The sequence below is a fragment of the Rissa tridactyla genome, chromosome 1 (genome assembly GCF_028500815.1).
Source record: "Rissa tridactyla isolate bRisTri1 chromosome 1, bRisTri1.patW.cur.20221130, whole genome shotgun sequence".
NCBI classification, from domain to species: domain Eukaryota; kingdom Metazoa; phylum Chordata; class Aves; order Charadriiformes; family Laridae; genus Rissa; species Rissa tridactyla.
In genome coordinates, this window is record NC_071466.1 from 134,850,622 (window position 1) to 134,867,609 (window position 16,988).

The 16,988-nt window shown below is 38.1% G+C and overlaps 1 protein-coding gene across 7 annotated transcripts in view; it reads right to left on the bottom strand.

Annotated features, from left to right (window-relative positions):
• The window catches only part of SCUBE1 (signal peptide, CUB domain and EGF like domain containing 1), a 217,922-nt gene that overhangs the window by 173,013 nt on the left and 27,921 nt on the right, over positions 1–16,988 (bottom strand). For all 7 annotated transcript variants that reach the window (XM_054185747.1, XM_054185738.1, XM_054185731.1 and 4 more), the window contains exon 3: positions 10,738–10,866. In XM_054185747.1, the coding sequence (XP_054041722.1) occupies positions 10,738–10,866 (129 nt within the window). The remainder of the gene's footprint in view (positions 1–10,737; positions 10,867–16,988) is intronic.

Consider the following 16,988-nt stretch of genomic DNA (forward strand, 5'->3'; position numbering starts at 1 on the left):
TTGGTTAATTTTAAGATATTTTATAGTTTTTCTCTTAAGGTGTACATCGACATAGGCCACACTGGCTTAGAAATTTGCTATTATGAGAAAGTTAAGATGAATTAACAAAACATACAAAACTAATACAAACAAGATAAAGCAGTAAGGATGCAGAATAAATAACACATAACAAAACTCTGGCTTTGCTGAACTAAGACACAGCCGTCTACAGCCATATCAGACCAAGTAAGAGTGGGATTTAACTGATTTAACTTATACATATTAACTTCACACTCTAAGCTGATTATTCTTTACTTTCATGAGTGTTCCATGTAGAGAAATCTTTACTGTGATTGATTACCTCCTCCAGGGAGTAAGTATTTAAAAAAAACTCTCAGACAACAAGAAGACTTGCTGAAACAAGAGACTGAGATTGATGCTGCTGGCACATAGCTCCCAGTTTCTTAATTTATTATGACAGTCTGAGAATCTAACTTCATAGTTGACAGCGACCAAGATTTATTCTACACTTTTGATTATTCCCCCATACCTAACAAAAAACCTTGGGCCTATGCTGATTTATACTCTCACTTATTTTGGTACTTCTCAGATCACATTGGCTTAAGAAAGCAAACACGGCAAATTAACATGTAACGAAAGTTATATCTCATTTGAACTCAGAAGATTAATGTGGCAGGACCAAACATTAGAGTACTTTTGAAAAGAGAAACTTTCAGATACAGAAATAGAAAGAGCAGGATAAGAAATGCAGTATGTTCAGATCCTAGCTTCAGAGAGGGCTGGATGTTGGAGGCCTTTCCATCAATCGCAATGAGAATTCCATATTTTTATTGGATTTCCAGAGTGAACATGGATGTATTTTCAAAACCAGTCTCCAATTTGGGCTCCAAACTTCTGATAGCATTAACTCTATTTTCAAAGGTGTTGATTAACTAAAGTAAATGGGACTGCATCCATGAAAAAATAGGGAGCAGTTCATCTGAGCTACAGCAAATATATACTTTAGGATGAGGGCAGTCATGCACACAAAATACCTATTTCTCTCTAGTGACTCCAAGGTGAGTACAGATAAATGGCTTATATGCAGACATTTACACTCCAGCTATACCATTTAAAGTATGAGATTCTTAACTTGAGGGCTTCATAAGCTTTATAGAAATGTAGGGCTTGACTTCTTGGTTGTTAAATGATTTTCAAATTTGTATGCAAACACAACGGTAACGATTCTCATCCATCCATCATGGAACCTGCCATGAAGAGAGGAGGCTGCAATGGCTCAGAGTCTGGAAATTTCTACAGTTACCACGTACCACAAAACTGAATCCAAGGTTTAGAAGAGGAAGATCATCAGAACTGACATATTATAATCCCATCTCAAAAGACAGATTTATCTTATTTCTACAATTGTCTGCTACCACTTGCACCTTGAAGACTCTCACAAGATGCAGGCAACCACTTAACAGAAGTAAACACACATATATGGAAGTTGTATGTAAACTTCTAATACAGAATTGTCTATAGAACATTTACTTATCATTCCAGCTATTCATATTTGCTCAGCACCTAGGCACCAGTTAGTGGAAGGCATTGCAGAATAGTAGTACATGTTATAAAATCTGATGCATGCCACTGTACCACAAAGACTGGATACTTTAAATTGCTGTGATGAATCCCAGCATTTAGAATTCATCAAATGTGCAGACCAAGCAAGACTGATAAAAGATCTGAAAATAGTAATACGGTCAAAATTAGTTTGCTGAAGAAACACATCAGAAAGTAACTTTCTTTGTCATTTAGGCTTGCATCTGAAAAACAAAGAACTTTAAAAAATGCACTCAAGTTTTTCTTCCTGAAAAAATGCATTTGTCACTAAAATTCAGTTACTTGTGCCATTTGCAGCATGGATTTTTGCATATGCACCCACTGCAGCTTGTCTGAGGGAGGTTAATACCTCTGGGCCCCCTGTAATCCCAAGGTTCTTACTATGCTCCAAGGACCCAATCACTGCCAGTCATCGTTTGCAGAAATACAGAACACATCAAGGTTTAAAACATACAGATACATCTATTGTTAAAACTTGCATTTCAACACTTTTCATCATGTATGTAAATATACATTATATAGGGCCCCATTTTGTGCCTGGGCCCCTCACATTTAGAACGGATCCCCGCTACTCAACCACTGACCCCTGGATTTGGGAGTCTGGCCTCCTTCTCTCAAGACATAAAACAACTGCCAAGTCCCGAAGTTCTGCTCAAGCAAAACTCTCACTGGAATCACTGGAAATGAGTAAGAACCTCAAGATTTAGATTAATAACTTTCTCTACAAAAATACCATAACTTTACATGCGTTTTAATAAAAATGAAGAGTTATGAAAAGAAGGCTATTGGGTTTATTCAACCCTCCTCCATCTGCCAAGGAGTTTAAGATTAGAAACCACGAAAATCTGGGAGAGAGTTTATGACTGATAATATTATTAGAGGCCCTGCTGATGTGCTAGAGAAGGACAAAACTGTCGGCTCACCTAGCAGTCTCCTGGAATTAGGAAAGAAGGGCAAGGAAAACTGGAAGATAGCCAAGAAAATGGACCATTTTTCAGCTTCTCTTTAAAATATTTGTTTTTCTGAAACTAAAAACAACTCTCCAAAAGCTGCTTAGTTTTATATTAAAAATGTTCACATTAAAAAAAAAAATCTATTTGAACTGTTGGGAAACATAAAGAAAAATAAACATCGTTAATAGAAGCATTCATTTGGAGTTCAAGTAAGCAACACATTGTGCACAGCTGTCTGGAGAAGAAGAAAAATAAAGCTAAATTAAAAGGAAGACACTGGTCTCTTTAATCATACCAGTGATTATGCAATCCTAAATGAGTTATGTACCCCTTCTTGACATTTTACATCTGGGAGCTTTAGAAATGATTTCTCATATACTTGCAGCTCTCCTCCTACTTCATGTTCATAGGCAGATTCTGCCACAATCCCCCATCCCAGTGTATACGTTCAGACAAGCAGAAGGGTAGGAATAGGTAGATTTTGGATTCTAACTTTTTGGGTTTGCTTTGAAAGATAAACATAGAGCACTGCAACATTCACTGAAAGAGGATAAACGATATGATCTTACATACATACACATGTGTACATAATAATGTTCTTTTTGTCACCTGAGTCAGATTGTAGATTACTACTAGCCGGCCAGGAATTAAGCCCACAGGCCAGGGTTAAAACCTCTCCTCTTAAAATTAGCCAACGGATTTTAATGGAGCACTGCAAGACAGGAACTTGGGTTTAGATCCTAACCTCAGAGCTTAGAAGTAAAGAAATTGTGTGATTCCAAAGATGAATCTAAGTGGTATACTGGATTTGGGATCCCAAGGCCGATTTTATAACAAGCAGATGTTACTTTGAGGCCTGTGACCATCTGCTCCTGGTTTGTCAGAAGTTTCTCCTTTAGCTGTAGGCTCCCAAATGCCTTGCTGCAGTTGTTGCCCTGCTCCACCTACCAAAGCTAGCAGACTAGTACCACTCCTGGCGCAGATTCGGTTGCTCCAGGGAAAGTGACACCTCTCCTTTCCCACAGGGGCTCCCACATGACTTAGTCACTTTGGCAAGTAATGCAAAATAGTATCTGAGAATAGACAAATAAAATAGTAATGTCAATTTTTCAGGCTGGAAAATCAGGCCTTCTGCCCAAAGCACACCTTTAAGATTGTGGACATAACCAGGACTTTGCTATTCGAGTCTTTGCTACTGAATTCACAGCTGAGACTGTGCTTGTGCTTTTGTCTACCGCACTGAACACTCAGCTCTTGCAGAGAGCTTTATGGAATCTATAATGCACACTAGTAATTGCATTTCTGGCTTGATTTATAATCAGAAGTTCACTCTGCTTCCCAAGACTCTTCTCTATCAGGCACAGGATTAACTGGTGAAGAACCATAAACTATACTGCATCATCAAAACCTACTTCTATAGTTATTTTCAGGAGGTCTGACATACAAGAGAATTAACAGACATATCATATCCTAGATGTCCAAATCTAGTAATTGTTATTTTTCTGTAAGAGAAACCAAAGTTACACAGAATATTTGAACTAAAGAGTACGTAAGCAGGGATTCAGAAGGGTAGCGATTCTATCCTTGGCTATGCTGATACACCCTGTGTGAAGACTGAGAAGTAACTTAATCTGTTTGCCCTAGTTCCTCATGTATAAAACAATGAAAATTATACTTCTTTTCATTACAGGACTTTCTGAGGACAAATCTATTAGTATTTACAAGGTGTTCACATATGTTCCTATATCACAGCAATGAATACCACAGAAAAACCTATAAATAAAATAAATACATCTCTGAATACATTATGATAAATATTTTGTCCATGCTCCTTTGTATCTTTTTTGATGGTTTCTGAGAAGAGTTTACAACCCCCTTGAGCACACTTACTAATTAGAGAAATTATAAAGAGCAGAGGTCTTCATGGAACCTATGCTAATCTTTAGAGGAAAGAAGAGTTGAGTGCAACCTGAAAGTAAGAAGTGTTTTTGCAAAATCGCAATGCTTACTTCCTTTTAAAAAGGGACTATCACAAATCAGAGCTAAGGAAAAAATAAATAAAAAAAGCCTACACAAAACAGAGAGAGATGAGTAGCACTTCACAGCAATTCATATTTATATCTGAACAGATAAGCAAAAGAAAATCACTCCAAGCAATTCCATTCTTTAACATGAAATATTTTTCACACCCTGATTTGGTTTGACAAAGACAAAACAATGAGTTATGTCGATTTTTAAGGAAGAATTCCTTAACTATGTGTACACAAAAGTCTGCCTACAGGAAAAAAGGATAGAAGAGCAGAATGTGGAGGAGGTATTACATGGTTTTCTCAAGTAAGAACCAATGACAGTCAGCTTTTGTTGCTACATATTTTTCTTGCACACTCTTTATTCCCCGTTATTTCACATTCTGATCAGAGATAGGTAAATTCCAGAAGGCTTGGAGTATCAGATGATATGTGAGCCCATTGGCAAGGAAATTGCGCAAAGCAAGGCTCTCTGCTTTCTGATCCAGTTATGCCACTGTCTTCTACTTTCTATTTGCAGATGCTGAATAAATTCGTAAGATTTAGTCAGAAATACCAGTAAGAACTGCTTTCAGCAAGATTTCTAGCAAGCTGTTCCTGGACAAATCCCAAGGCTTTAGTAATCCATGATAAGCTTCAGAACTGTCTTCTTTGGTGATGCTTCAGACCAACACAACACATAATACTCTCCCAGGAAGCCTACATTTTTACACAGTAGGAGAGAGACTAATGTAAGACAATGGTACTACACATGAGAGTACTTCAGGAGTAAGGAAAAATAATTCAGTGCTCTTTCTGAATTTCCCAAGTGGAGTAACCAAATACTATTGCACTACCTCACTCGCTTCTGCGGGGATACAAAAACAAAACAGTAAAAATCTAATTCTTTGCAACAGCCTTTTTTGGATTTGATGACTATTGTGTCTTCTTTTTAATCTTCTCTTCCTTAGAAGAAAACTACCTTTTCTTCCATTCTTCTGGCATTAGCCATGTTAGACCACATGATCCTTATAGGTCCCTTCCAACTCAAGATATTCTACGATTTTTCAGATCGCTCATTCTCACTGCTCTCTTTTGGCTTCATCCAGGTGCTATGCCCTAAACTGAACAGCTCTCCACCAGCTGAAGCCTTACTGCTGATGAAGAAACAGAGGCTTTCTTTCCATGTGACAATTCTTATCCCAGTAGCTTGAAAGTAAACTAAAAAACCCCCAGGAAACTCCCTTTTACCTTCTGGGTACATTCTGGAGTCACCATAGTGGCAGCTATGCCAAGCTCCCCGGAAATTCTCACTGAAAAGGAAGACAAATTCTCAAGCCTTCTCTATGGCATCCCCATACATCACATATGTTACTTTGTACAATACCCAGGCTTGCAACACCAGGCTCAACCTACCGCCTCTGCTATCTGCTATCTGTCTTACTGAAAGCCTCCAAGAGGACACCAAGACAGAGTACAAATATGCCCAACTGCCAAAGCGACCTCCAATCAATAATGCACTTACACATATGCAAAAGTCCAGTCTTCTTATTTGATATTAAACCAATAAGGTAAGAAAACTAGGCAAAGGAGGAACACCTTTAAGTGTCATGCTGAATCAGAGCAGGGAGTATATTTTGAATAACCAGATTTAAAGGCATAAGTTTTCTCCATTGATACTTTCGTAACAGATTCACAGATTTTACCAAATATCTGAGAATAGACTTCGATTCACTACAAATGAGATGGGTAAAGTGTTTGGGACTAATAGGAAGGATGATCAGTTATGCCGTAATCTCTCCTAAGGGCAAGAGAACGAAAACTGATAGCACGCCTCAACATGTGAAAGAAACAAAGAAGGAAAAATCAATTTATCGGTAAGATTATGGAGAAAAAATAATCAAACAGGAAAGAACATCTGGACGAGTGAACTAATACTTACAAAAAAATCAGACTGGTATTTCATATATGAAAGGGGAAACCATATTTCATGACAAGTTTCAAATGAAGGATAAATAAAACCTATTGCATGAGACCAAATATTAGTCTTGCATCCACTGAGCAGAATTTAGAGCAATTTTGAGAAAGAACTACTGCTATTTCAAGTGATTACAGTGCTAAAATAATTTTTTTTTAGCCAGACAAGGATCTCATCGTAGTTTGAATTCCCTGTGGTGTCATTTCATGTTATATTTGAGAAATTCCTCAATAAAAATGTCAAATAGAAGGCGAGTCAAGTTCCCCTGAGGACAGTTTTGGACACTTTCCAGTACAAATTTTAGCCATGAATTCTTAAACAAACACCTCCTCCCAACAAATAAATAAATAAGAAATTTCACTTGATTAGAAAGAGAGAGAGAAATGTTGAAACAAGAACTCGGGAAAAAATACCTAACCTGTTGACTACATCTGATGTAATTAGCTGTGAATACTCCGAGTTTGGTATTTATAAAGAAGATTGCAATCATCTTGCTATACTGACATTACTAGAAAGACATTCAGTGATGGTTTAAAAAGTAATGTACACCCTGACAAGAAGAGATGGCTTTAAATTTTGCACAGACTTCAGTCAAGCAAGAGATGCAGAAATCCTGGTATAACGGTCTTGTCCATTGCAACCCATTTCCTAGAGGTTCCTAGATGGCCTACAGGACTACCAGTGAACTATCACAGGGTTCCATCCCTAAATCTTCTATCTAAAATCACTAGACAAAGATTTATGTTGATGCGTGCATGATAAAATGCAGCCCAAGTCAGGGAGAGAGCAATTCAGCTGTCTACAGATTGGAGTCAGGTGCCATTTTAGATTCCTTATATTATCCCATCTAGCCTCCATCTCACACTCCTGACCTACTCCTGTAGATCTCACATTGCATCTACCAGCTCCAGGCTGACTGGCATGAGGCTCCTATGTTTAGGCAGTTGAATTGACCTCTACGAATTCTTGCTGCCTGGCTCACGACGCGCCGACAAAATGGACCCCAACAGTAATGCCTGGAAGGCCAAAGGATGGGGAAGAAGTAGGAATAGTGTGATCAGATGCTGGGTCACTCCTAGGAAATCTTCTACCCAAGCACATACACATCCATGGTGCTGTATGAGAAGACGGTTCAGGCAGGGTTTTTGAAATCAACCTACTGTGAGTTTTATCAGCTCATCTACAAATTCTGTGGAAATGACATAATTCTATACAAGATCCACTACAGCCCTACTTGATGTGTATAGACACTTAATTTCAGCATGCTGATCAAACATTTCATGCCTTTTTTAAGAGGAACATAAACTTGATAAAATAGAATATATTACACAGTACCTAACCAGCAATCTCCATTTTGACAGTTCTGTAAAGTCCTAGGGGGGAGGGGCAGAAATCAGTAAAAGAATGTATTGAAAGGTGAAAAACATTGTAACTAATCTTATGAAGAAGTCTTTGTATTCTTATAAACCATAAAAAATAAGTGGTTTCTCAAAAAGCAAGAACAGGCAGAAACCACTGGACTCATCAAAACTTTAATTCCTTTCAATGCCTGATTTCTTCATGGGAAAAAAAAAAATATCTCCAAAATAAGTTAACCAGGTTTTACATTCTGGGAAATTTTTCCCCAAAGTTATAATCCTAATTTAAACATGTGCAAATACAAGGTTTGGTTTTGATATGAGACCTCACTGCATCCTCTTAAAAACAGCCAACTGCATTTACACATTTCCGGTACCATAGTGAAGGGAAATACAACTACTCCAGAAGGGAAAAGAGTAGGATGTTCCCCTTTTCAAAACTCACACTGTGCTAATGGGCAAAACCAGGCCACCCCAGCACTCAGTACTAACTACTAATGCCAGCAGCCAGCTAGGGACCAAATGATGACAGAAAAATGAAGTTATCTCTTTTTCTAGTGACAGTGTCTCAAACTGGAGTTCATGCACGACAGGCAGTTGTAGCAGGATTTGCATGGCCGCTGTCAGGATTAAAAACTTTGGTCTGAGACCTTACAACTAGACACTTTTGCCTTCAGTGAATTCACCCAAATTTTAAAAAAAGGAGAAAGAGGAATGTGCCTTGATTCCCTTTTCAGTGCCTCCAAGTAAAAGCAGTTATTTTACTGAGAAATATCAAAGACAATTCATTAGTTGCAAATATTCAATCTGCATTTGAGGAACATAAACTTCCCCAGTCTGCACTATTAAAATTAAAAAGGCAATTGTGACCTCTTTTAGCGTCCTACAGTTGCAGACTGGGTGAAAGGGAACCCTTTGCTATTGTTCCCATCCACCTTTTCACTGAACCTCTTTTAGAAACAACATGGTTCCTAACAGTTCTGGGGTAATGCAGAAAGTCAGCTCAGAGTAGACCACAAATACAGGCAGACACCAATTCTAAAAAATCTGAAAGATCTCTTGGCAACCTTTTGATCAATACTGTCAACCGTAGTCACCTGTTAAGCACAATGGTTTATATTATTGCAGGCATTTTTTTTTCCCAAAAAAATCAAGTGGCTGAATAGAAATTAATGAAAAGAAAATTAGAAATTTGGCTATCTCTGTAGATCCAGCCTGTATGTTTGATGACCAGAGAGCAAAAACACAGGCAGCAGAGGTCCAAAAAAATACCACAGATCTCCTGAAAGGTTCATTCTTTATCAGGTAGTTCTTTATCAGGTCATTCTTTTTGCTGTTAATAATTGCTAACCTAATTTTCCCCACTACTACCGGAATCACTTGGAAACAAAGTTGAAAATAGCAAGCTGTTTGAAACAACATACATGCACAGTTATTCGAATTCCAAATAGTTGAACTATTTGATTATGTTTGTGTTCTGTTTTATTAAGAGATATTTATGAACATTGTTATAAATAGAATTTTTCTTTCCTTTTTAAATGAATGGCTGGCTGCTCTTTGTATAAGGAACACATCTTGCACAATTAATCATTTGACCACCTCAGGTTGAGGCAAATAAATCTATTTAGTCCGCTCTATAACAAATGAAATTTGGAAGTTCAGGTCAAAAGTCTGTCAATGGTCACGATATATAATCCATCTGAACAAACACTACTCAGTTTGAAAATTAACCCAGTAGAAAATACATCTACTGAAAGGCTAACCAAATCCTTGCTCAGAAATTCTAGTTGTTCCATAGCTTCAGTGAGTGAAGACTGGTGTTACTGGACTTCATTATTTCTGGTTCAATATCTGACTGCCTGACATTTATTGCAAAGAATCTCAGTTTTACCAAAGTAAAGGTGCTGTGTGACCCAGAAAAAATACCTATTTTCCACACTGTTTTATAAACATCACCTTGAATTGAATTTGGGACTGCACCAAACACTGGTCGTTGCATTTATATCGGAAATATTGAGGAAGATAGTCCCTAGGCATTAGGATTTAGCTAAAATGACTACCAATAAAGCAGGTTATAGGAAATTGGATATAGCAGTCAAAGGTTATTGACTGGTAATAATTTCCAGGTAATTGATGTGAAGAAATTTCAAAACAAAACATGTATTTTTCAGCTTTTAGGATAACCAAAATGTATTTAAACCAGAGCAATGGACATGTATCAAAAAAAAAACAGATTCCAAAATCCTCAGACTGCTGAAGCAATTAAGTTCCTGCTCTGAACATGGCTTTGTACAGTTGGTGGACTGTGTCCCGCCCCTTTGTAAACAGCTATTACTGATAACTGTTTCTTCTGCCCTGTTTTATTGTCCAAGTATTCCTTCATCACACTTGCACTTCTAACATTCTGTAATTTATGTTCATACAGCATATCCTAGAACTATGTTACCCTTAAAGGGAAAAAAGGGGAGGGTGAGCTTTAAAGATATGCCTGAAATTACAAAAGTTGGAAGAAACAGACAAAATATATTTAAGTAGATGGGACAGATTACTTTTCTTAAAAAAAGAAGCCCAAACACCCAACATAGGCTTTGGAGGTCAGGGTTTTTTTTTAGCAATGTTAAAGATCAGCAAATTGATTTGAGTATGTTAGGATTAAGAGTGCCAACTTTAAGGGTCTGGTCTAAACCACACTGAAGTCAACACACAGATCTGAACTTACTCAGTGTGATCTGGATCAAGTCTTTACTGAAAACATACCAGATGACAAAATGCAGCAAGCAGATCAGGCTTTCTTACCACATTCACGAAATGAAACTGTCTTGCCAGCATTCACTACTTACCGAGGCAGTTGTGGCCATCATGGGCTAACATGAAGCCATCATAGCATGTACACCTGTAGTTGCCTGGAATGTTGATACACTCATGGACGCAACCCCCATTGTAGAAGTCATTTTCACACTCATCAATATCTAAAACACAAGAGGAGGAAAAAGAAGCTTTTGTTAAAAGAGAATATTAAGAATACAAAAAAATCTCTCCAACTGAGCATGGTCTTTGAATATACGCATGTTCCTAATCTTTCTATATACTTATGTTGCATATTTCATACAACAGATGTTCTCAGGGAATTACTGACTGAATATATCAGGGTCATATATGACTGAAAAGCAGCAAGACAATGTATAGAACACTCTTTCCCAAAATAATTGTAGCATCATCACAGTAAACAATGATATGTTGTCAAAAATTAAAAAGAAACACCTGATTTTGGTAAATTTTTTATATTTACAATGTAGGTTTTGCTTTTTGTATTTAAAATAACCAAGCAGACAATGAGTTAAACCTTTGACTTTGTAGTAACAACCAACCATCTGAAACATGCTATTAATATGGCATAAGACAAAAGTATGCCTTGTTTAACAAAAAATTGTCTTCTCGGAACAAGGAAGATCTGCTATATTCCTGACAATACATAAGGCTGTAGTTATGTACAACAAACCTTGAAAAACACCATTTCTGAAATGGCTGTCACAGTCCACTGAGCTCTATGAAGTTACTATTGATAACTTGGTACAGCTTTGTCTGTCTCTTCCTCTTCCCCCACAAAATAAGCCCTATTATCATTTTCTGTATTAATTCACATACGGCAAAACCAACAACACCAAAAAGCCCAATACTTTATTCTGAGAAGGTATGCTAGAATTATTTTTAATTATTTTTCGTATAATGGCCTGTATCTGAAAGAGTACCGTGAATGATAAAAGAGATGCATTCTGCTTCAACTACAATTAATCCCATTTTGATCTTCCCTCCCTCATACAAAAATCACTTCTTCATTCATTCTAGAAAGTGCAAACTTTCTTCTTCTTACAGATTGTATCTTGGCTTATACGCAGAATGGCAGCATCACAGTCACTGCTACGGATCATTCAGTGGTGTACATCAACCAACTAAAAATACACAAATCATCATAGACAGCCTCATAGTTTGATAACTATCAGCTCTATGTCTGTGGTGTGCTAGCCCAAAAATGCCAGCTACTGTCCCTAAGTTACACAGTCCGTGATAAACAGATAAGGTATTCTTTTTAGAAACTCACCTATTATTACATCAGAGCTATCCTGGGTGTAAATTTCAAATGTGCCTTCCATTGCAGAGGCATTTGAAATATTTTTGGTTTAGGTTCATGTTCACGTATCCTTTTTTTTCTTTCTTTCCCTTAACTTTTAAAAGTACCCCAGGAACAGCTTTGCTACTTGGTATCATACACAGACACAATTCCAAGACAGCAAGGTAGTTTGGGAAAACCAGATTCTTCCGAAAAGCCAGCTAGCTCAGACTCGGTCACTCAAAGCTTTCAGCATTTCTCACCCTTGGATTGAGTCTGGCTAGGTCTGACTTTCCTCGCGCCACCCTCTGAGAAGTTTTATCTGTCAGAGCAAGGACAGGCTCCTGTCAAGTTTTTTGGCAAGCCTTCCCCCTCAGGTCTGCCCGCCCCAGAAACCCACCCTAACCTCGAACAGGCCAGGTCTCCATTCACTTCCTTCCAACAGCTCTGAAGACCCCCTTCTACAATCTCCTCAGCAGCTTGAAACAGGAACTACAAATATGGCTTTACCTGCAAAACCAGGTAGCTTTTTTGTAACTCAGCATTCAGCACTACAAAAATGCTGGAAATAAGAAGCTCGAGAAAGGATCCTCCTAACAAAAATACACCCTGCTGCTTAACGGTACACTTCTAGTCTTTCAGCCACCACTCTGTTTCAGAAAGTTCCTGTCCCTTACTAACAATTGCCATCCATTAGCTGTGCAAGTGCAAAGTCAGCACAACCATGGGTGTGCTCTACCTTCTGGGGTCTAGCACGACAACAAAAAGATACATCTGTAATTTTTTTCTGAAAACAATAACCAGCAAGTCAAATACTGCGTATTGGGCTCATTAAGAACACACCTGCAGCATGGTAGTTCAAGGTCCCTGAGAAGCCACCCTCCTTTATTTACAGCCCAGTGTGTTCAGGTGCACATCGCCAAAGTGTTCCACTGAGGTTTCCACTTAGCAGGTATTAGCAGCTTCCATAACGTTTCGTGAGTATTTCCAGAAACTTTTTATCATTATCAGGCTACAGGGACAAAATTAGAGCTCTACAGGAATGCCATCATTTAACAGCCCAAGTCAATAATCAAAAAGCACATAACATGATTCTGATATCAGGCATGCCAGGCGTTCCTTCAGGACACTCAGGAAAAATGGTATATTCATTTTAAGATTTGTTCTTAACTTTTATCCAGCACTGTGTTTCTTCAGAAGAGGAAATTCAGAAGAAAGCGTTGTCAGTTGTTGTGTTACTCAGCATCAGACTGCCAAGGGCTGATCAATTCATTCCCTTTTTTCAAGCAGTTAATCAACTAGGGCTATTTTGGTAAATAAGTGATGGGAGAGCCTTCAAAAGGGACAAAAATCAAAGAAATATGAAGCCTTTTGAATGCCTATCCTTTATATAATACTTATTTCTAAAAAGCTGTACTGTGATTAGCAGCACAAGGTGCTGATGTAGTGATCCAAATACTTAAGTTCCAGGAAGGGTAATCCAATAGATACATAAACCAGAAAAAAAAACCCAAAAGGAACAGATTCTCTGAATCTGAGTTCCAGTTACATTAAATTTTGCAAAAAGATTGGAAGATTATTTCTCCCTTTTCTACCCCAAAGCTGTACATAACTAGAGTGGAGACAAACATTCTACCTATTTTTAAGAACCATGTTGTGAGTTTGCTATTTAAGAGACTTCACCTGGCAGGCTGACTGGAATTTCTATTTCCAGTATTGCTACTTAAAACACCAAGGGGATGAGACTGGTGAATTTAACACTTTATTTTTTAAAACAAAAACAAACAAACAAACCCCACCAAAAGCATGCACAAAGCCTGCAAAGTTCAAACGTTGAACCTTCTTCAAGCCCCGCCTGCATGAAGAGAAAAGCAGACAATGTGCCTGCAAACAACGTGAACACCACCCAACCTTCTCTTCTTACATACCTGGAGGAGGACTTTAATGAATGCCTCAGTGAAAGTGCTGAACAATAATAATTTACGGGCAGAGTATTACATCTGACATGGCAGGATATGGCTTCCTTAGTAAGCTTAATATAGCGATAAAAGCAATAGGAGTACATGCAAACACATAAAACCTGCAGGCTTGCTCTTAATTTTATCTATTGTAAAACTCAAAATTTGCAGGGGCCAGCTATGTTTATTTCCTTTCTGTTAGGTCATATCCTATTATTCTTTTTTTTTCCTGTAATCATAGAATTGGGTGTTAATCAAACTCTTGGCTCCAAACGCATCTAACTCAGAAAGTTAATTCTTCCCACTAATTTTGCAGCTTCACCTATCCTTAACTAATCCAACTATCCTTAGTATTTGATCATTTAATATTGTCTTTCAGCATAAAGGAATGAAACAAATGAAACGAGAGAAACAGAGAAATGTTGCCATCTGACCATGAAATTGTTGCGCTGGATGCAGGTGCATATATTATTGAATTAGCAAGGCTTACTGCAATCTATCTCTCAATGGGAAACCTGAAGTTTTATCTACACTGGCAAAATATTTATGAAATTTTCACTCCAGTACATTCTGGCTGTGCAGACAGGCAACTCTTGGGGCATCTAGTCAAGAAAAACCCTTAAAAAAGGACTGGAGTTTCCTCTCTAAGTGGAATTAATTTCATATGGTATTACAATGGCAGCAATTACAGGATCCCTGGAAAAAAAATTAAATGCACCCAAATTATTAAGAAGGCGTAGGGCCATTTATAATAAAGACATATTCTGCCAAGAACCTATTTGGGCTTACTGTGTTCAAATGGTACAGCAACTCCCAACGCCAGAGCTGGATGTATGCAACCACATCCTCAGTGTTGGTGAGCTAGTTTTGACCATCTCTTTCTGAAACTGGTTTGGAAAATCTCCAAAATCCACTGCTTGTTTCAAAAGTTTTAAAGGAAAAAATTAACAGGACAAGAAAAGGGATAAAAAGAAGCTGGCTTACTTGGGTGTACTAGTAACTGTACTGGTTCAGCTATTTCCTAAGGTGAAAGAATCTTGGAAACTACACCATAATTCCTTCTGGAAAGCAGAGGTGAATCTTTTTGTCACGGCCTGGAAATAACTCTCTTTCAGCAACCCCAGGGAACACAGCCCTGCCATGCTCTGCTGTCGTCCTCTTCAATGAGCAGTGGTGTTACTTAAGAGTACATACTGTATGAGACCGCAATGATTAAGCATCCAACAACTTTAAAAAAAAACTTAGACATGTGACTGAGGAAATCCTTGCACTTGTTACCACAAGGAAATGCTGTAATTTACAATCACTGTATTCCAGTTATTGGAAAAGAATATGACGTTGTCTTCTTTAACTGACGTCATTCTTTTTAGTCCGAGGGGACCTGTATCTACCTTATACAGACTGGGGTTGATTCTTCTTTCATTACTACTGATGAAATACTGACACTATCCAGGAAATTTGTTTCATTTGTGTATTCTGCAACAAAGGGATGGCACTCTCAAAAGTCTCACAAGGCCACCCTGCAGAGAAGCAGCTCTTCCAGGAGCACATACAACTTGACTAAGGAATGCTCAAAATAAACCAATAATGGATCTCTTTGGCTTCCAGTATCACAGTATTTCAGCTTTCTGTTTCAGCAGGGAACAGAAGACACATCAGCATGCAATAACTAATGTCCAAACGACAAACCAAACTGTAAAACAGAGGAAAATACTAGTTCCCATTTTGTATAAACATTTTCAGCAGTGTCATGAAATTTGCTGCATGCTAACCATCTTTTCCACTAATAATCTTTGCTAGAAGGTGACACAGACTTTATACCTGGAAAGTACAAAATCTACCTCCAGCAAAATCCATTCCCACTCTTCATTATACCAGTTGCCATTCATTAAGTTCCTGAATGTCCAAAAATTATTACTACACATATACCCAAATTTATTTGTCAGCACAGCTACATGGCAAAGTATCAAGATCATGATGGCAAAGTTACTGAAATCAGAGCAAATGTCTGCATGGAGTTGATGAATTTTGGATCAGTGTCACAGCTAAACTGTCACAGAAGCCTTGCGACTATTAACTTGCAAAAGGAAGAACGGCCAAGGCCTGAAAGTCAATGAGCCAAACTCAGCTTTTAGTGTTGAATTCTACTATTTCTATAGAAACTAGCATTGAATTCCACAATATTCTATTTCTGTAGAAAATGGGAAAGTGTGCATTTGCACAACCTTTATCTTGGCATCTGTCAAGGCCACAGATCCCAACACTCAAAATGCAACAGAAGATGTTCAAAATAGGCATAGAAATGGGTAAAATATGTGTTTGTTTAAAAGTATTTCTTGCCTACTAATGTAAGGGAAAGATATGGAATTGATTTAGTAAACACAAATTTCAACTGACTTTGAAAGGAATAATTTATGTGCTTGGACATTTTAAAATAAATAGCCAAAAGAAGCTGCCTGCCCACATCAATTTCTTCTAATTTAGAGAACCACAAACAAAACTTTGCACACAGGTATATTATGCAGATGTGGAATATTTCCTAAAGGAGCTAAAATAGCTAGGAAAATAAATATTAAATTCTTTTGAGTGTATCTTAGAATCACAGAATCATAGAATCTTCATGGTTGGAAAGGACCTTTGAGATCATCGAGTCCAACCGAACAGCCTACAATCTCTGCCACTAAAGCATGCCCTGAAGTGCCACATCTAGATGTTTCTTAAACACCTCTAGGGATGGTGACTCAACCACCTCCCTGGGCAGGCTGCTCCAGTGCCTGACCACTCTTTCAGTAAAGTAGTTCTTCCTAATATCTAATCTAAACCTCCCCTGCCGCAGCTTCAGACCATTTCCTCTGGTCCTGTCATTATTCACCTGGGAGAATAGGCCAACCCCCACCTCTCTACAACCTCCTTTCAGGTAGTTGTAGAGGGCAATGAGATCTCCCCTCAGCCTCCTCTTCTTCAAGCTAAACATGCCCAGCTCCCTCAGCCTCTCCTCATATGGCTTGGTCTCCAGACCCCTCAC